This window comes from Phacochoerus africanus, chromosome 8, assembly GCF_016906955.1.
Source record: "Phacochoerus africanus isolate WHEZ1 chromosome 8, ROS_Pafr_v1, whole genome shotgun sequence".
NCBI classification, from domain to species: Eukaryota; Metazoa; Chordata; class Mammalia; order Artiodactyla; family Suidae; genus Phacochoerus; species Phacochoerus africanus.
Window position 1 is genome coordinate 96,539,892 of NC_062551.1, and position 21,526 is coordinate 96,561,417.

The 21,526-nt window shown below is 39.3% G+C and overlaps 1 protein-coding gene across 4 annotated transcripts in view; it reads left to right on the forward strand.

Annotated features, from left to right (window-relative positions):
- Window positions 1-21,526, forward strand: part of SPIRE1 (spire type actin nucleation factor 1) — a 180,378-nt gene that overhangs the window by 20,285 nt on the left and 138,567 nt on the right. For 3 of the 4 annotated variants that reach the window (XR_007136624.1, XM_047793645.1, XM_047793646.1), the window contains exon 2: window positions 5,895-5,929. The exons of the other annotated variant lie outside the window; for it this stretch is intronic. Coding sequence is in view for 2 of the 3 variants with exons in the window: in XM_047793645.1 (XP_047649601.1) it covers window positions 5,895-5,929 (35 nt within the window). In the remaining variant the exon portion in view is untranslated. The remainder of the gene's footprint in view (window positions 1-5,894; window positions 5,930-21,526) is intronic. 4 annotated transcript variants of the gene reach the window in all.

Consider the following 21,526-nt stretch of genomic DNA (forward strand, 5'->3'; position numbering starts at 1 on the left):
CTGGCGTTGCTGTGGCTCTGATGTAAGCCAGCAGCAACAGCTCTGATTAGATCCCTAGCCTGGGAACTTCCATACGCTGTGGGTGCGGCCCCAAAAAGACCTAAAAATAAATAAATAAAATGTCTGCTAAAGATGACAGTGTTCTTTGGGCGATGAGTTCTTTATGATGGACATTGCATTACTAGGGGTAGTGTGGTGTTTTAAAGCCATTCTTTGTCAATTTATAGGAAGACATTAGTTTTTCTATTTTCTGTGTCTATTTACTAGACATGAGAGAACTTGTCTAGTAAATTTTAAGAGCATCAGATATTTTAGAATGAGTTAAAAAGAAGGGTCTAAACCCAGCCTTGATTCTTGCAGCACTGTTGAAGTGCTTATTCCTTTTGAGAAGTACTGAACTGAATTTTTGGCTAGCTGGGCAAATCATCCCTCTTCCTAGTGTATGAGTACTTTGATAAGGTTGAAATATTTTGAAGCTTAATGTTTAAATACCATTTCATGTATTTGCTTTTGTCTTATATCATCAAATAGATAATCTAGCCTTCTAATTAAACTCAACCCAATACAAATCAATAGAATCAATGTATCAGTAAAGTTACTTTTATTGAAAGAATTAATTTATTGCATTTAATAATTTGCAACCTGGTTAGGCCCACTATCAACTAAGGTTACTGGGATTGCAGAAAGTGAAGCCATAAGATTGTAGGTTTTAGAAGGGTTCCTTAGGTCTGGTTCTGTGCACAGAGGTGGCCATCTTTTGAAGAGAGCCTCAAAAGTTGTCAAATGAAAATTGTAAGTGCTGCACTGGCAGCTTCCAACTGTTAAATCAAGGGGTGCCTTTCCCCAGAAGCGTTAACATCCACGGTAGATGCTGGGACACTGGCCCCTGCAAGTGGGAATGGAAGGGCAGGATGACAAAGCCACACTGATACTCATGAGCAGGTCAGAGCCTTGGGGTCTTCTCTTTGCGCTGTCATTTTGCACATGTGTTTGGCTCCTCAGACTCAGATTACTACTTTGCGGATGGGTGGCTTAGGCAAGGTCATTTCCAAGGTTCCTTTAAGCTCTTCTATCATGTAATTGGGATTTTTTTGGTTCCTGGCTCAGAGTCGGGCCTGGGATTTGGATGACAGGGTAGTGCAGGTGGTAGGCACTTCATACTTAACCATCTTTCCATATTTGCATGACTTAGTCACCAGTTCAGATAGAATAACTAAAAGTGGTGCATGTTCTCACAGAAACTTTTGATGTTCTTACAGGAAAGCATTTTTTTTTTTGTCTTTTGTCTTTTTAGGGCCACACCCAAGGCATATGGAGGTTCCCAGGCTTGGGTCTAATCAGAGCTGTAGCTGCCGGCCTACACCACAGCCGCAGCAATGCCGGATCCGAGCCGCCTCTGTGACTTACACTGCAGCTCAGGGCAATGCCGGATCCTTAACCCATTGAGCGAGGCCAGGGATCGAACATACAACCTCATGGTTCCTAGTAGGATTTGTTTCTGCTGTGCCACGACAGGAACTCCCAGGAAAGCGTTTTCAGTTTTATAATAGAGATCATTGAGAAATTCTTACTTCATGGGACTTTGTACACTTTTGCTATCGCTCTATCATTCTTTGAGTCTTTCATTACTTTTTTTTTTTGTATCTTAACATTTTAAAAATATATATATTTTATTATTTTTTTAATAGTTATTTCCCCAATACAATTTTCTTCTACTGTATAGCATGGTGACCTGGTTACACATACATGTATACATTCTATTTTCGCACATTATCATGCTCCATCATAAGTGACTAGACATAGTTCCCAGTGCTACACAGCAGGATCTCATTGCTAATCCATTCCAAAGGCAATAGTTTGTATCTATTAACCCCAAGCTCCCCAACCACCCCCCTCCCTCCCCCTTGGCAACCACAAGTCTATTCTGTAAGGCCATGATTTTCTTTTTTGTGGAAAGGGTCATTTGTGCCTTATATTAGATTCCAGATATAAGTGATATCATATAAGATTTGTCTTTCTCTTTCTGGCTTATTTCACTGAGTATGAGAGTCTCTAATTCCATCCATGTTGCTGCAAATGGCATGCTTTTGTTCTTTATTATGGATGAGTAGTATTCCATTGTGTGTATGTACCACATCTTCCTAATCCAATCATTTTTCAGTGGACATTTAGATTGTTTCCATGTCTTGGCTATTGTGAATAGAGCTGCAATGAACATGCGGGTGCATATGTCTTTTATAAGGAAAGGTTTGTCTGGATATATGCCCAGGAGTGGGATTGCTGGGTCGTAGGATAGTTCTGTGTATAGATTTCTGAGATATCTCCATACTAATCTCCATAGTGGTTGTACCAGTTTACATTCCCATCAGCAGTGCAGGAGGGTTTCCTTTTTTCCACACCCCCTCCAGCATTTGTTATTTGTGGACTTATTAATGATGGCCATTCTGACTGGTGTGAGGTGGTATCTCATGGTAGTTTTGATTTGCATTTCTCTAATAATCAGTGATGTTGAGCATTTTTTCATGTGCTTGTTGGCCATCTGTAATCTTACTTGGAAAAATGTCTATTCAGGTCTTTTGCCCACTTTTATTTATTTATTTATTTTTTGTCTTTTTTGCCATTTCTTGGGCCGCTCCAGCGGCATATGGAGGTTTCCCAGGCTAGGGGTCCAATCAGAGCTGTAGCCACCGGCCTACGCCAGAGCCACAGCAACGCAGGATCCGAGCCGCGTCTGCAACCTACACCACAGCTCACAGCAACGCCAGATCGTTAACCCACTGAGCAAGGGCAGGGACCGAACCCGCAACCTCATGGTTCCTAGTCGGATTCGTTAACCACTGTGCCATGACGGGAACTCCTTGCCCACTTTTAAATTGGGTTGTTGGCTTTTTTGCTGTTGAGTTGTACAAGTTGCTTGCATATTCTAGAGATTAAGCCCTTGTTAGTTGCATCATTTGAAACTATTTTCTCCCATTCCGTAAGTTGTCTTTTTGTTTTCTTTTTGATTTCCTTTGCTGTGTAAAAGCTTGTCAGTTTGATTAGGTCCCACTGGTTTATTTTTGCTTTTATTTCTGTTGTTTTGGGAGATTGATCTGAGAAAATATTCATAAGGTTGATGTCAGAGAATGTTTTGCCTATGTTCTCTTCCAGGAGTTTGATGGTGTCTTGTCTTATATTTAAGTCTTTAAGCCCTTTTGAGTTTTATTTTGTTACATGGTGTGAGGATGTGTTCTAGTTTCATTGATTGACATGCAGCTGTCCAGATTTCCCAGCTATGCTTGCTGAAAAGACTATCTTTTTCCAATTTTATGTTCTTGCCTCCTTTGTCAAAGATTAATTGACCATAGGTGTCTGGGCTTATTTCTGGGTTTTCTATTCTATTCCATTGGTCTGTCTGTCTGTTTTGGTACCAGTACCACACTATCTTGATGACTGTGGCTTTGTAATATTGCCTGAAGTCTGGGAAGTGTATGCTTCCTGCTTGGTTTTTGTTCTTCAGAATTGCTTTGGCGATTCTGGGTCTTTTGTGGTTCCATATAAATTTTTGGATTCTTTGTTGTAGTTCTGTGAAAAATGTCATGGGTAATTTGATAGGGATTGCATTGAATTTGTAGATTGCTTTGGGTAGTTTGGCCATTTTTACAGTATTAATTTTTCCAACTCAGGAGCACCTTCATTGCTTTCTAGTGCGAAGAAATGTTCTAGCTCATCTTGTAATTCCTCTGTCCCAACCTTGATTTCAGCCAGTTTCCCAAGGAGTCCTGGTTCCTTTCAGGGGGATGGCTTGGGTATGCCCCTGCAAACTGGGGTGCTGTTGCTTCTCCCTCCCAGAGCTGGGAAGTAGACGGTTTTCTGAAGCTCTGTATTATCTCTCCCACAGTTTTCTCTCCTCACGTTAGGTTTGTATGTTCCTTTCCTTCCATCCGTGATTCCAAACGATATCACTGTATTTATTTCATTGCTCAGTGCTACAATATATACAAAATCATTCAAGAATTTTCAGGAGTTCCCATTGTGGCTCAGTAGAAATGAATCTGACTAGTATCTTTGAGGATGCAGGTTCGATCCCTGGCCTTGCTCTGTGGGTTAAGGATCCAGCGTTTACCGTGAGCTGTGGTGTAGGTCGAAGATGTGGCTCGGATCTGGTGTTGCTGTGGCTGTGGCGTATGCCAGTGGCTACTGCTCCAATTCAACTCAGCCTGGGAGCCTCCATATGCTGCGGCCCTAAAAAGCAAAAAAAAAAAAAAAAAAAAGATTTTTTTCATCAACACTATTACCAACAATAAACCTACTACATAAAGTTCTGTATTTCTTTGTAATTCCCTTTACCCTGAGAATACATCATACCAAAAATGAATGTCCACCAAAAATGAATATCCATGTGCTCTCAAAGAGGTGACTCTCTGTTGTAGCTTAATACTGTATTTCCCCTCCTTTCTTCCTCCTGTGCAGAGTAGAGCCTCCGTAAGTGTTTGCTGAGAGGTATTTGGTGACTTCTTTGAGCTGTTCCTTTCCACAGTATATTCCTAAGTTAAATTAATTACCATTTCTCGTAGGAGTCAGGTATAATTAATTTACCAAAAGCACTAGTGTTCTGAGCAGTCATATATAAACAAAAAGATAATATATAATATTATATACATAACTATAATATATAATTTGATACAATAATATTATATAAATGTTATCAAACTGTAGCACATACTAAACATATATTAAACCCATTTTATCTATGTGTTCATATAATTTTTATTTGTTGCTTACCTGTCTTTTTAAATTTACAGAACCCAAGGTTTCTTATTTTCTGGTCTCAGTTTCAGCCAGTGTTACACATTAGGATCATTAGGTCATCAGAAATTGTGGGTTTCAACTTTATTTTTCATCTTAAGAGTTGAGAGGCATATAAAAACATTATTTAGGATTTTTTTGGTGGCATCATTGTAGACTTTAAGGTATATATTTGTAGTTAAGCATTAAATCACAGACTGATGGGCCAACCCCTGTGGAGTAGGTATGGGAGTACTCGGCTGGGAGAGGAAGTTAGGAGGAAAGATAGTTTTGGGTGGAGGGAAAGAGGTGGAGATAGATGTATATTTGAACTTAGAACAAATAAGATTTAAGAAGTGTAGACTGGGGAAATTAAATTTTTTAGTATTTAATATAAATATCGTTTCTGTTAAAACTAATAAATGATTCTCCTTTAAAATAGCTGGTTTTTTTAAAATTTAAAAAGTATGTTTTAATCACCCAAATTGACAGAGATCTGTAACTGTGCACTTCCTTTGGTGTTGTATCTCAGTAATGGAAAGAGAACATTACTGTTGGTGCAGCCAAATAAATGTTCAGCCTGCTTATTCTGAAGATGAGTCTCTGTTTGGAGAGTTACTAAATTAATGCTGCGGTGGTATCTGTTCATTTATTAAAGAAAAAGACCCTTCATAGATTCAAATAAATAGGAATTTGGAACATTTTTGCTTTCATTGAAATGATCCTGTACCTTTAAACTGGAAATGTTTGGGGAAGAGCCCAAGAGTCTTTTAAATACTTTTTAAGGCATTTCGAAGTATTTTAAATGCCTTTGAAGTATTTAAAAAGAACAAGTATTTTTATTTTATTTTCATTTATTTATATATATGCATATTAAATATATGTGTGTTTTGCATCTTATTACAGTTAAGTATAATTCTTTCCATCTTTTTAATTTTTTTTTATGGGTTTATTTAATCTTGAATCTTTAAGCAGGACCTTCTAGAATATTTGGTCATTCTAGAAACTTCTATTTGCATAGATTTTCAAAGATATATTTAAGCTATAGTCAGAATAGCTCAAATTTTTTTTTTAATCTATGATAAGCCAAAATCCTCTGAAAGTAACTTTTTATATTTTTATTACAGGTAAATTGGGATATTCACATTGTACAGAAACAGAGGTAAGAGAAAGGCTCAAATATTTCTTAGTAATGCAGCTTTGCAGTCCTATTTAGACAAACTTGAGTACTGAAATATCTCACTATGGGAGTTCCCTTGTGGTGCAGCAGATTAAGGATCTAGCCTTGTGAGTGCAGCCGTTTGGGTGCTGCTGTGGCACATGTTTGATCCCTGGCCCTAGAACTTTCATTTGCCATTGGGCACAGCCAGAAAAAAAGAAATATCTTGCTATGGGTTTTTGGTCTTCTGATAAGGATGTGTTGAGAGAAAGTATATATATCTTTTATAGTTAGGAAGAGTAAAATGTGAAGAATTGCCATAATTTAAAAATGTCAAGGTGTGTTTTTTTTGTTGTTGTTGTTGTTGTTTTTTTTTCTTTTTGCCTTTTCTAGGGCCACTCCTGAGGCATATGGAGGTTCCCAGGCTAGGGGTCTCATCAGAGCTGTGGCCTCCAGTCAATGCCGGAGCCACAGCAACTCCGGATCCGAGCCGCGTCTGTGACCTCCACCACAGCTCACGGCAACGCTGGATCCTTAACCACCTGAGCAAGGCCAGGGATCGAACCTGCAGCCTCATGGTTCCTAGTTGGATTCGTTAACTAACCACTGAGGTGTGACGGGAACTCCAAGGTGTGTTATAAAGATATAAAGATTGGCTTAATTATAGTTGAAGAAATTTCCTGTCTTACTATCTGTGAAATGAAGTTAGCTAAGAACCCTTAATAAGAAATAATTTACATTCAGTTTTTAAATTCAATCTAGTGTGTCATAATAAATCATTTAAATGTGTTGGACTCATATGGAGTTGCCTCGGTGTAGGAAAATATAGGGACTTTGAAAGTGTTTCAGTAAGCTTAATGATGAATTAAATGCTTTGTCATTTATTTAAGTAGGTTTTTTTTCTTTTCTTTTTTTTTTTGTCTTTTTTTTAGGGCCCTACCTGTGGCATATGGAGGTTCCCAGGCTTGTGAAGGTTGACCTGGTGCTGTAGCTGCCAGGCTACACCACAGCCATAGCAATGCAGGATCTGAGCTGTGCCTGCGACCTATACCACAGCTCACGGCAATGCCGGGTCCTTAACCCACTGAGTGAGGCCAGGCATTGAACCTGCATCCTCATGGATACTAGTCAGGTTCGTTATCGCTGAGCCAGCCACAACGGGAACTCCAGGTTTCTTTCTTTTTTTTTTGTCTTTTGTCTTTTGTCTTTTTTTTTTTTTTTTTTTTTTTGTCTTTTGTCTGTTGTCTGTTGTTGTTGTTGTTGCTATTTCTTGGGCCGCTCCCACGGCATATGGAGGTTCCCAGGCTAGGGGTTGAATCGGAGCTGTAGCCACCGGCCTAAGCCAGAGCCACAGCAACGTGGGATCCGAGCCGCATCTGCAACCTACACCACAGCTCACGGCAACGCCGGATCGTTAACCCACTGAGCAAGGGCAGGGACCGAACCCGCAACCTCATGGTTCCTAGTCGGATTCGTTAACCACTGCGCCACGACGGGAACTCCTGTCTTTTGTCTTTTTAGGGCCGCACACACGGCATATGGAGGTTCCCAGGTCAGGGTGGAATCGGAGCTAGAGTTGCCAGCCTTCGCCACAGTCACAGCAACTCGGGATCTGAGCCACATCTGCGACCTACACCACAGCTCATGGCAATGCTCGATCCTTAACCTACTGAGCAAGGGCAGGGATCAAACCCATAACCTCATAGTTCCTAGTTGGATTCGTTTCTGCTGTGCCACGACAGGAACTCCCCGTTTCTTATTTTTTAATAAAGGTCTTTTGGTAATGGTAGTACCTAATTAAGGATTTAAGAAGTTATTTTTCTAATTTTATAATATATCTGTGTGTTGATGTTGGTTTTATTAAATTTTAATTGTTTTAAGTAAAAACGCAAACTTCCAAAGGGATTATATTGTGTAATAAAGAAGCTAAGATTTATTCTTTTTGACATTTAGAATTTAGTCAACTCTTTTTTGTATTTTCTGTTCAACTTTGGGAGTGGAGATTATATTTTCCAAATTAGCTGTAAAAATGGGCAAGAAGCTAATATTTTTATATTGTGAGCATTTTTGATGTATTGTTCAGTATGATATAAAGGAGTAGGATTTGAGTCCAAAAATATAAATTCTGTCTGTGGTTTATAGTGTGCATCTTTCTATGGATATGTAATTTTGAGCAAGTAATTTTTTCTCTAAGAACTCTGGCTCTCTTATTTATAAAATGTTAAGGTAATTACCTCATGGGTGGTGAAATTTTAAAGAGATAATATGGCTGCAAATATTTTATAAACTCTGAAGACACTGTTGTCTATATCACAGTGATACAAATGTCATCAGCATTCACCTGCATTTAGGTAATGAAATGTGAGGATTTTACATACAAGGCATAGTTGAAAGTCTCATTCTTATTACTATGTTATGTTGCCATAAAATCAACATGGTTTTAACATTTTGTTTAGCACTTGCTATGTATAGGAATGTCACTTCATCTTATCTCCCAGGTGATAGCTTTTGTCCTGTGATCCATAATTTAGTCACCAAAAGAATTGGGATTTAAACAGAACTCTCTTTCAGAACTTTTTTTTTTGGTGTAACTATTTGAAGAGGGAAAAATCAGGAGAAAATAAAAAGCTCAATCTCGTATTTAGTTTACAAAATGGGTTTGGGGTATTTTTAAAGTAACAGTGTTTATTACCTCTGGAGAAGAGGCTGGGGTTGTGGATGGTGATTTATCTGTTGTTTGGATTTTTTTGAAATGAGAGGTCTCTGTATCACTTTGGTAATTACAAGGGAGGGGCAGTAGAGGCAGTGGGAACTTTCTCAAGAAATTTGACTTGAGAGAAGGAAACAGTTTAAGTAGGAGGTTTTGTTTTGTTTTGTTATTGGGGTTGAGGAAGACAGTACATTTGGTGCCCATGGCACAGGGGCCGAGAGAAACCCGAGTCTGAGTGAGGGGATGGGTGGGTGTCTGGTGACACTAAAGTGACTCAACTAGAGATGGCCACAGCTAGAGCAGTGGTTTTCCAGGGTGGTGCCAGGGCTTTGGGGGTTCTTGACACCCTTTCACGCTCAAACTGTTTTCACAGTGATACTCAGACACTATTTGCCCTTTTACTCTCACTGTCTCAGGAGTGTACACTGGTGCTTTCAGAGGCCATGTGGCGGCACGACCATAACCGTCACAGCAGATTGACTGCAGAAGCAGAGTAGATGTTGCTGGCTTTTATTCAGGATGAACTTCAAGTGTTTTGCAAAAATGTAAAAGAGTACCACCCCCGCTCTATTTTGGTGAAGTTTTTGAGTGTTTCTTTCTATAAAAATGTTACTTAACACATACTAACATATTTAATATTATTTTTAAACAATTTAATTTGAATGATTCAAAATTTTCTGTTTTAATTTCTAAAACAGTAAATGTTTGATAGATTATAGCTCATATAAACAAATCTTCTTGGACTCCCTGGTAGTTTTTGAGTGTTTTAAGATTGGCCAGTTTGAGAACTGTTGGGCTGGGGCCCGGATAGCAGAGGTACTAACAGTGCAGTAGAATTGAGGGTTGAGAGAGGTAAAACCAGAGCTCCGAGGTGGACAGTGGAAGTTGAGGACGTCGAGCTGCAGCAATGCCAGATCCTTGACTCACTGAGCAAGGCCAGGGATCCAACCTACATCCTCACAGAGACTAATCTCGTTGGAAGGTGTTGTTGGGCGGAGGCAGCTGGGGGGTTTTGTGCCTGAGCTCAGTTTATACTCCCTTCTCTCTCGCCTGATCTGAAAGGTGGGCCGTTGTGCACATAGAGCATTTAGCACACAGCCTGGCTAATGAACACAGCGCCATGCAAAGGCATTGAGTCAACTTGTATGGGATTTTGTACCTCAGGAATAGCATAATGTCTCTTAAAATCAGATATTTTACTTTATTTCTCACAGTTTGGAAAATTTTTATTCTTGTTTATGCTAGTATTTTCCAGCATTTGAACTCATGAAGGGAAATATTTCATATAATTTGTCTTAAAAGACAAGTAATGTTCCCTCTGTGGTGCAGTGGGTTAAGGATCCAGCGTTATTACAGCTGTGGTGTAGGTTGCATATGCAGCTCAGATTCATTTTCTTTGGCCTAGGAACTTTTATATGCTAAAAAGCAAAAAAAAAAAAAAAAAAAGACAAGCAAAAATTTTACTTTAGTAGACAATTTAATTTTTCCTACAACTTTGTTTCTCTGTTTTGAAGATATAATTTACTTACAGTAAAATTTTTTAAATTTTAATTTCTTAGGGCTGCAGCCATAGCATATGGAAGTTCCCAGGCTAGGGATCAAATCAGATTTGCAGCTGCCAGTCTGCACCCCAGCCACAGCAACACAGGATCCGATCTGCATCTTTGACTTACACTGCCCCTCATGACAATGCCTGATCCTTTAACCCACTGAGTGAGGTCAGATATTGAACGCGCGTCCTCAAAGATACTAGTTGGTTTCTTAAACCACTGAGCCACAGTGGGAATTCCACATACTAGTAAAATTTAACTTTTTTTAGTTACAATTCTTCAAGTTTTGACAAATACCATCCTTACAATCAAGTTTCATCACCCCCTTAGGTCCCCCCCAACGCCCCAACCCCCTGGTCCCTGGCAATCGCTGATGTGTATTCTGTCCCTGTGCTTTTGAGGATGACATGTAATGTAAGTAGTGTGTTCCCTCCCTTGGCCTCCCCTCTAGGAATGGGTCACAGCTCAAACTGTGATTTATAAACTCTTGAGTGACTGACCTGTATTTGTGGGGATTTGCCTGTCAAAGAAGCAGTCCCAGTCCACAGTTTAGGGGAACTTTCAAACCCAGTTTGCAAGTTTTCCATACTGCCATTATTTAAATAGTTTTGTGGGTTATACTTTTATATTTGAAAAAAATGGCTAGTCACCTAACAATACTAAAACATATAAGATTTGAATTTTCAAGCGTCTTAATTGAGGCGTTTTCATTGTTTTTAGCTTTCCAAGTTAAATCACATTCTGTCTTCTATTAACCACACTTAATTATGTAGTACTCAAAGGTCCTTTACCTTTAGCAGGCAAAAAGGTTAAATGAGTAACCAGAACAGTCCTGTTCTGTTCTCCTTGATGGATTTGCTGTATTTTAAGTGGGATTGGTTAAACCATTATATAAAATTAAATAACTTTTGTCAATACTTTAATCTTGATAGAGCTAGTTTATAAAAATTATAGCGTAATAGAAAAATTTAAGCTTTACTGAGGAAAACTATTAAAAAGATTCATGTTCACATCTTAGAAGTACCATGTAAAAATACCTACTCTGTTTCATTCCCACATGCATCTTTAAAAAGTAATTTAGAGTTTACCATACGCTGAGTACTGTAACAGATATTAACTAATTCAGGTCTCACAACAGAATTATGAAGTGGACATTACTATGTACATTTTAGAAATGAGAGCTAAAGTATGGAGAGGTTATGTAACTTGCCCAAAGCCATATAGCCAGTATGTTGCAGAACCACTTCTCTTCACCTTTCTTATGTTTGCTTTTATCCAGCCTTTATTCATCTGTAGTGTAAGGTATCTGCATAATGTTGATAATTAATTTTGTGCCCCATTTGGGACAATGGAGCGGCGGCATGTCTCCTTATTCTCTTTCTGCCCTTCACCTTTGACTCTCTCAGGGCATTATGTAGCCAGGGAATACATTCCTGCCGGATGGAGACCAGGCTAAGGAGTGAAGGACTCACGGAATCCATGAGCCTTCAGCCCCATTGTTAGCTGATGTTGGGTCTGTACTGCAGTGGTTGGTAAATTAGTGAAGTTCTAAATTACTCAGAATGACTCAAGGATTATGCCGTACCTGTGAACCTCCTGGGAAATCAGACCTAGAACTAGTCTACTTTGTGGGGGAACCCAACAATTTTGAGAATTGGCCAAGAAGTATATCAGAGTTAGTGTTGGGACTTCATTCTGGTTATATACAGTTTTTGACACAAACTGGACTATGTGAAAAATTTTAATGTTTTCTAAGCAAGCTAAAATAAACTGCCAAAGATAGTATGTGGGTGTTCACTGCTTTAACACATCCATGCTATCTTTACTTAATTTAGCCCCCTGTACTTTGATTTCACCTCTGGCTCATGTAGACTCATGGCGTTAATTGGATGAGTAATCCCTCTTTTAATCAACATTTGATAGCCTTCAGTTAACTTCAGAAGTAACTAAAAAATTCTAACATGAAATAAGTATGTAATATTTTTCCCAAAAATTTGCATTGGTGCACAACTTTTGCTGCATAATGAACCTGTTTTATATAATTGTGAAAATAGTATTTGATACCAAACTAAATAAATCCAGGAATAGCTGGCAGAAACAAAAAGGTGTTATTATCATATCTGTCTTTCATCAGAAGGTTTGTCTTGCTGTAATGGTTAATAAATGGAATTGTATGACAGTAAGTTAAAATTATATGTGTTCTTAGGAAGAATTGAAAGTAAATTCAAATTAACTGCTGGTAACAACAGCATTTTCTTCTTGGACAGCTGGCTAAAAGGAACAGGAGTATACTCATATTCTACTTCCTGTCTTTTGGATTAAAGACTCCCAAACATTCTTGAATTTAAATGATCATTTGATTGACAATTTATATGGTCTGGAAATCACTGTGTCCTCAGAGTAAATCGTGTCTATGTTTGAGTTGTTATTTCTGTGTATCAGTTCTAGTAGAGGTTGTAGTGAGATGCTGATGATGTAATAAATAATCTACCTAGATTTCCTGTATGATCAGAAGTGGACTGGGGACATCATAATAGTTCCTTTGACTTTCTCCTCCCTGCCCCCCTCTCTTCCATATCTCCTCTCTCTTTTCTCTCTGTCTCAGATAACATTTATGTCCAAAATAGCCTTTCTGCGGTACAGTCATAGGTGTCTTAAATACAGGGGACATTGTTTGACCATAGAACACAAAGTTTCTAACAAGCACTGTTCCTTTGTACAGGTTTTACTGTATTTGAAGTCCAGTGACAGTTATTCTGTATGTATGTTGGCAAAGGATTTCAGAGTACACAAATTATCTGGGAGTAAATATTTTATTGTTGAAGGAGCAGAAAGTTTACCTTTCAGGTAACTTAACACATTTCTATGTTCTTTATTATTTTTTTATTTTTTATTTATTTTACTTTATTTTTTGCTTTTTAGGGCTGCACCTATGGCATATGGAGATTCCCAGGCTAGGGGTTTAGTTGAAGCTACAGCTGCCAGGCTATGCCACAGCCACAGCAACGCCAGATCTGAGCTGCGTCTACAACCTACACCACGGTGCACAGCAACCCCGGATCCTTAACTCACTGAGCGAGTTCAGGGATCAAACCCAAAATCTCATGGTTCCAAGTCGGATTCGTTTCCGCTGCACCAAAACGGGAACTCCTCTATGTTCTTTAATATTAGAAATTTTGCCTAACAATTTGCCGTATCCGCGGGTTATATCAACTGCCTTAATAAATAGTTTAAATTTTAAGTGTTTTAAATAAAATAAAACTATTTTTTGGGCACAGATAATATAATACTGATAGGATCAGTGGGAACAGGCTACATATTTTTATTTACTTTTCAAAGTACTTTTATTCATTTGTAGAAATGATGTTTGCTTGTTGTAAAAATTAAATCACCACAGACAGAGAAGAAAGTAAAAATAGCTTCACACCCTTCTAGTTATAATGACTATTTAGAATATTCTAGACATCTCTTTCCAAATGTGTATATAATAGAGTTGACTTATTCATTGATCATCTATTATATGCTACTCTTAGGGACACATTCATCTTTATGGAAATGACAAACTTGGCTTTAGGGAGTTAATAACTAGGCTGCTAGAAAGGATTTTGATATGGGGTAGAACTTTGCAGGCAGAAGGTCATTATAGTGAGGACAGAGAGCAAGCTGTTTTTGAACAGCAGGATATCAGCTTGGAGGGTGTGAGGGGGAGGTGTAGGAAATGCAGGGAGATAAGGTGTGCCAGGTCTTATAGGCTGTATTAAAGTTTGGATGTGAAAAAAGAAAAAGATTGGAGGTAGGTCCATTTTCTCTTCCAGGAAGAAGTATTTCTTTTCTTTTTCTTTTTTTTTTGTCTTCTTGCCATTTCTTGGGCCGCTCCTGCGGCATATGGACGTTCCCAGGCTAGGGGTCGAATTGGAGCTGTAGACACCGGCCTACACCAGAGCCACAGCAGCACGGGATCCGAGCCGAGTCTGCGACCTACACCACAGCTCACGGCAACGCCGGATCGTTAACCCACTGAGCAAGGGCAGGGACCGAACCCGCAACCTCATGGTTCTTAGTCGGATTCATTAACCACTGCGCCATGACGGGAACTCCCGGAAGAAGTATTTCTTTCTGAAATTTTCTTCTATCTTATAGGGTCATTCTTCTGATATATATCTTTATTTGCTGTTTGCTTATAATTTGAGGGGGATAGTATTTATGCATTCATATTTAATCAGTTAATGTATCATTTATTTAAATTTTTTTTGTAGTCACATAAGTACAGTTGTATAAATGGGTTTGGGAATAGACCCAACTGACCTGTGGTGAGCATACAACTTCCTACCAGGTGACCTAAATGCACTGGTGACCTAAAGAGTAGCTAGCCTACTCCTGGCTAGTATTTGTCCTGGAGATCAGTCTGTATGGTCTTTAGAAGGACCAGAAGTGTGAGATGGGTGAGTAAGGTAGAGCGAGGCTGATGAAGAGAGCTTCTCCTGTTCAGTATGGTGTTTCTTGACATGTTTCCTCAATTTGGTAGAGATTTTAGTATTTGGCAGCTATTGTAAGGCATTTAAAACATGGATAATAGTCGGATTCATTTTCGATGTGCCACAATGGGAACTCCCAAATTATGTAATTTTTTTTTTTTTTTTTGGCTTTTTGCCTTTTCTAGGGCCGCTCCCTCGGCACATGGAGGTTCCCAGGCTAGGGGTCCAATCGGAGCTGTAGCCGCTGATCTACACCAGAGCCACAGCAATGTGGGATCCGAGCCGCGTCTGCAACCTACACCACAGCTCACGGCAACGCTGGATCCTTAACCCACTGAGCAAGGCCGGGGATCGAACCCACAACCTCATGGTTCCTAATCGGATTCATTAACCACTGAACCATGACAGGAACTCCCGTGATTTCTTTTGATGATAGTGTTTCTTAATTTTTTGTGAGAGGTTTATTGAAATATAATTCACAAGCTTTATAAGTCAACCAGCCATTTAACATGTGCAGTGCGTTGGTTTTTGGTATATATACAGAATTATGCAGCTATCACTACAATCACATTTAGAGCATTTTTGTCACCTCTAAATGAAATCTAGTACCCTTTTTCTATAATCCTCCATCCCCCTACTATCCCACTTCCACTCCAACCAAGAACTGATTTACTTTCTGTCTCTTTAGGTTGTCTATTTTGCACATTCCATATAAATGAATCATAAAATGTGTTTTTTTGTGACTGTGATTTTTCACTTCATGTTTTCAGGCTTCATCTATTTAATAGAATCAATACTTCATTCCTTTTCCTTTTTTCAGGGCCGCACCCACAGCATATGAAAGTTCCTCAGCCAGGGATCAAATCTGAGCCATAGCTGTGGCAATGCTGGATCCTTTTAATCCACAGTGCCAGACTGGGGAATTGAACCTGAGCTGCTACAGAGACAATGGCAGATCCTTAACCCACTGTGCCACAGTGGGAACTCACAATACTTCATTCCTTTTAATTTCTGAATAGTCTACTTTATGGATACACCATATTTCATTTCTACCCATTCATCAGTTGATGGACATTTGAGCATGTCCACCTCTTGCCCATTATGAATAAATGAATAATGTTCCTATAAACATTCCTGTGCAAGGTTTTGTGTGAACCTAAGTTTTCATTTTTCTTGGATATGTATATGGAAGCAGAATTGTTGAGTCAACTGGTAACTCTGTGTTTTAACTTTTGAGGAGCTGCCAAACTGTTTACCAAAGTAGGGTGACATCCCCACCAGCAGTGTATAAAAGTTTTGGATTTTCCACATCCTCGCCAATACCTGTTTTTATCTGATTTTTTTTTTGGTCTTTTTTTTTTTTTTTGGTCTTTTGTTGTTGTTGTTGTTGTTGTTGCTATTTCTTGGGCCGCACCCGCGGCATATGGAGGTTCCCAGACTAGGGGTCGAATCGGAGCTGTAGCCACCGGCCTACGCCAGAGCCACAGCAACGTGGGATCCGAGCCGCGTCTGCAACCTACACCACAGCTCACGGCAACGCCGGATCGTTAACCCACTGAGCAAGGGCAGGGACCGAACCCGCAACCTCATGGTTCCTAGTCGGATTCGTTAACCACTGCGCCACAACGGGAACTCCTTTTGGTCTTTTTAGGGTCTCACCCACCACATATGGAGGTTCCCAGGCTAGGGGTCGAATTGGAGCTGTAGCTGCTGGCCTACACCACAGCCACAGCAACATGGGATCCTTAACCCACTGAGTGAGGCCAGGGATTGAAACTGTGTCCTCATGGACGCTATTTGGGTTCGTTAACTGCTGAGCCACGATGGGAACTCCATTATCTGATTTTTTTATTCTAACCATCCTGGGGGGTGTGAAATGGCATATCGTGGTTTTGATTTGGATTTCTCTGATGACTAAGAATGTTAAGCATGTTTTGATGTGCTTATTGGTTCTTTGTACTTCTTTGTATAAATTTTTTGTGGATCCTTTGCCCATTTTTAAAGTGTTCTTTTTATATTCTAGTCATGTCCCTTGTCAGATAAATGATTTGCAAATATTTTCTCCCATTCTGTGGTTTTTTCTTTTCATTTTCTTGATGGGTATCCTTTCAAGCACAAAAGCTTTTAATTTTGATGAAGTCCAAGCTGTTTTTTCTTTAGTTCCTGTTTGTTTTGGTAGTCTATCTAAGAATCCATTGCCAAATCCACAGTCAGGGCATTTACCATCTCTCTATGTTTTCTTCTGAGACTTTACCTCTGTGTTTTCTTCTAAGAATTTTATAGTTTTAGCTCCTAACTTAGGTCTTTGATTTATTTTCAGTTAATTTTTAGGCAAGGTATGAAGTAAGTAAGGGTCCAACATCATTCTTTTGCATGTGGATATCCATTTGTTCCAGCATTACTTCTTCGACTGTTTTTTCCCCCTTGGGTATTCTTGGTACCCTTGTCAAAAATCAATTGATCTGATGCTGTTATAAATGACATGTTAATTTCATTTTTGGATGGTTCATTGCAAGCTCAGATCCCACATTGCTGTGGCTGTGACATAGGCCAGCAGCTGCAGCTCTGATTTGATCCCTAGCCTGGGAACTTCCATATGCCCCAGGTGTGGCCCTAAAAGAAGGCAAAAAAAAAACCCAAAATCCAAAAACAAACCACATTTACCTAAAAACCACTTACCTCATTTACGTTTAATTTATTTAAAGGTTTCATCATATCATTTTTCTTGCTGATAAATTTTGCAACAGAAATAATATGAACTTACTTGACTTTCAGTAATCCTAGGTATAATAAGAGTATTATGCTTAATGTTGATGACTCTAAAGGCATTTCTATGTTAATTAAATTGATAAATTTTAATATGATAGTAATTTAATATTGAATATTTGCCAGATCACATTAATCTGAAATTCATTTGGGTTATTTGCTTTCATATTTCTGAGAAGTAGATAAGTGCTTAATTTTCTTTAAGCCAATTAAGTAGAACTTTTACAAATTAATTTTGATAATACCACCCAAAGGTAAAGGCATATATTTATAATGCACACATACACGTGTATATAGGCAGAAAGATCTCATAGCCTAATTTTAGAATTTTAGTCATGCTTTTCAGGTATTACAGTGTAAAACTCAATAGTAAATAACAGTTGGGTTAAGTTAAATTTAAAAAGCCTCCCTCCTCCCCCCACCTTTTTTTTTCCTTTCAGGATTTGGAGGTGGTCTAGATAAGGTGAGTGTTTGTGAGAGCTCTGGCAGGACATTTATATCTCAAGGCACAGAGAGAGAAATGCAAGGTTCTCCTAGAAGAACTTAGGGTTCCTGAGGGTCAGAATTCTGAAAAGATATTTTATCGAGCTGACAAAACCAATTATGGATTGTCAGATGAGCCTCATCTTTGGCGTTTTTCTCCAGAGTCTAAAGACTGTGATGGCCATGCAGTATTAAAAAATATATGTTGTTCTGCCTTTAGTCATGGAAGCATAACTAAAGATAGTACAGTTTTATAGGATGCATCCTAAAGGATTGTTTTTAGGAGCTGAAATTTTGTTTCTCATTTCTGCTAATTAAAAATAAAATAGTGCAACCTTTTCAGTTACAGATACACACATACACACACACACACACACACACACATGACAAAAGCCAAACCAGTTCCAAAAGCAACCCTGGGTTCTTAATTTTACCAAATCCAATCCCCCTCCCCACCCATCAGCCCAGTATCCAGCAGTGGACCTAGAAAGACACCGATATACAAGAGTAAAAGTTTTTAGCCTGCATCTTTGTGCTGGTTGCTTACCAATAGATGTCTTCCAATCCCCAAACCATTCCTTTACTGCATGCCTGCAGTATTGCCCAGGATTGCTGATACTTGGTTGAGACAGGAATCCCCAGCTGGCTCCTGAGGCAAAATTCACCAGGGCAGCTGCAGAGGCCAGGCTCCATGCTGGCAGAGGGCCAGCAACCCTAGGGCACTAACCAAAGGAGATGGGTAGAGGTCCTGTCTAGATTCCCAAATTGTGACTGAGCGAGGGCTTGTGTGCCCACAGTGCAGAAAGCCAAGCTTGGACAGCTGATATTCGCAGCCAAGTGAGGTTTATTTGCAGGGGCCAAGCAAGGAGAAAGGGCAGCTCATGCTCGGAAGACCGGAACTCATGGATGGCTCTCAAGCCAGGGTTTTAAAGACACTGTTGGGGAGAGGGTCCAAGGATGGCTTGTGGACCTTCTTCTGATTGGTTGGTGGTAAGGTAAACAGTGTGATGTTTCGGGAGTCTCAACTTCTGGTTCCCACTAGTCTGGGGTCTACATGCCTGTGGGCAGCATGTGGTCACCAACCTCCATCTGGGTGGGGGGCTTAGTTTCTACAGAGTATCTCAGAGATATGCATCAGGCGGCAACAGTCTGTATCGCTTCAGGAGGAGCTGGGAGTCCTGTGACTTGGTTGTCCTCATCAGTACCTGCTTGAGCCTGCTCTTTGGAATTTGGGAAAGGACTAGGAGACTGAAGCCTTTTTTTTTTTTTTTTCCTCCTGCAAACAAGAAATGATGGAAGTTTCCTGGTGGCCTAGCAGTTAAGGAATTGGCGTTGTCACTGCTATGGCTTGGGTTCGATCCCTGGCCTGGAAACTTCCGTATGATGCAGGCGGCCGAAAAAAGAAAGAAAGAAATGGAAATGGGGGACACCAAGGGGCTTTTCTGCCTGGGAAGGCCCCACAAGGTCCTGCTTGGTTTAGACCCCCTTTGTCTTGGATAGTCCTCATTCCTCAGGGGAACAGAGGCAGGATGATAGAGAGAATAAAGATTTGGATAGGGAGGTTAATCATAAGCTCAGCAAGGGACTTAGTTTTAGGGGGGCTTGGTTTCAGCTGGCCTGGCAGAAGTTAAAACTCTCCTTGGATTGTGGGGAAGGGAGATTATATGTGTGCGAGTCGATGGTTGGGGAGAGCCTAATGTGTCTTTTTCCTTTACATTTTATAAATAGTTGGAGTCATATTAAAAAGACCATGCTAGACAGTCTTTCCATTTTGCGTTGGTGATCATGTTGATTTGTCTTTCTTAATGTGAGGAGAGCTTCTTCCTCTTTCTCCTGTGGCTGCCTCCATATTTCAGTCAAGGCCAGAGAGATGAGAGAGAAGATGATACTTTTTGGGGCATGGCATAAAATAGGAGACTGTGGGCACCGGCTCTAATTTGGTATATGCTTTGGACACAAATATTTTCCCATAACTCTAGAGGCATTAGTACCTGATTCCTTAAACTGTTATTTATATGAAGTTTGGATTATTAAACTTGTGATTTTATTTTTTTCCTTATGCATGGTTAATAAAATTAGGTAGTTGATACCAACATAATAAAATGAATCGAGAGTAATCATTTGTATTGATACTTTTCTTATGAAGATATTTTCAAATATACTGTTAAATACTGTTCAGCTTATACAAGAAAGAAATTTAGTAAATTAATTAAAAATGAATCATCAAAAACAACAACAAAAATGAATCAATATCCTGTATTTGTGAAATGGGGTCTCTGGGTGTGGGCTAGTGGGTATGGCCTTTCATAATGACTGCCAGGTATCATTAGAAGTGTCCACTGTTGTTTTCACAGAGGTCCGGGTTACCAGATCTGCTTTACCTTGAGAAGAGAGAAAAAGCAGAATGCTAGAGAAGAGGATTTGGCAAAAGCAATGAAGGAGATTGCGAAATCTCCTTAACATTTCCATTTAAAGAGCTTGTTTTCTGTTTTAAATTTCTTTATTCTGGAAGGGACACAGGCTCTTTAAAGAATGGGAGATGGGGAAAATTTTGCAACCCATGACTAACTGTAAAAGGTTGCTAAGGAGATTGCTGTGAGAAGGGATAGTATTTAAATGATCTGTTACTGGACTCTGACTTTAAAGGGAAGAAATGAAAGGAAGAGGGTGCTTTTATTTCTCTCCTTTACAATTTTAGGAAGCATGCAAAAGCAGGAATCAAAGAAACACACTGTCACTTGGTTTGGATAAAATTAATTTGTGTGGTGTTAACATTATATTTTAAATATTTTGTTGAAGTATAGGACATTGAGAAAAAAGTGCATGGATTATTAAGTTATAGTTTGATAAATGTTTACAGATAGTGATATTATATTTTAATATTACTTAATATACTCTATGTGTATGCCTGAAAAACATTATCTTAAAATTTTTGCTTTCAAGCAAAGATCACAAAGTGATCATTTCAAAGCATTACAGAGATTTTAGTTTCTGTTTTTAATTGCATGTTGCATTCCCTGACATTCTTTTCTTAGTGTCCTGCTTGTTAAAACAAAAAGTAGGAGTTCCCATTATAGCACAGTGGATTAATGATTTAACTTGTCCTTGTGGAAGCACCAGTTTGATCCCCAGCTTGGAGAAGTGTGTTAAGGGTCCAGCATTGCTAAGGAGTGGGTTGAACCTCCTGCTCAGATTTGATCCCTGGCTTGGGACCTTCCATATGCAGTGGGTGCAGTCAATAACAACAACAAAAAACAGAAAAAGTAGGGGAAGAATATTTTCCAGGACAGAAGGAAGCATTCTGTTTGGAACTGGTGTAGAGCAGTGCTATCTAAAAGGAATATAGTGGGAGCCATAAATGTCCTTTTTTTTTTTTTTTTTTTTGGTGTATGTGTGTCTGTGGTGGGGGCTGTGCTTGTGGCATGTGGAAGTTCTTGGGCCAGGGATCAAACCATTGGCCCGCAGTGACCTGAGCCGCTGCAGTAACAACACCAGATCCTTACCCTGCTGCACCACAGGAAAACTCCATGTACTTAATTCTATTAGCCACATTAAAAAGTATAATGAAACAGGTGAAATCAACTTGCATAATATATTTGATTTAACATATTATTTC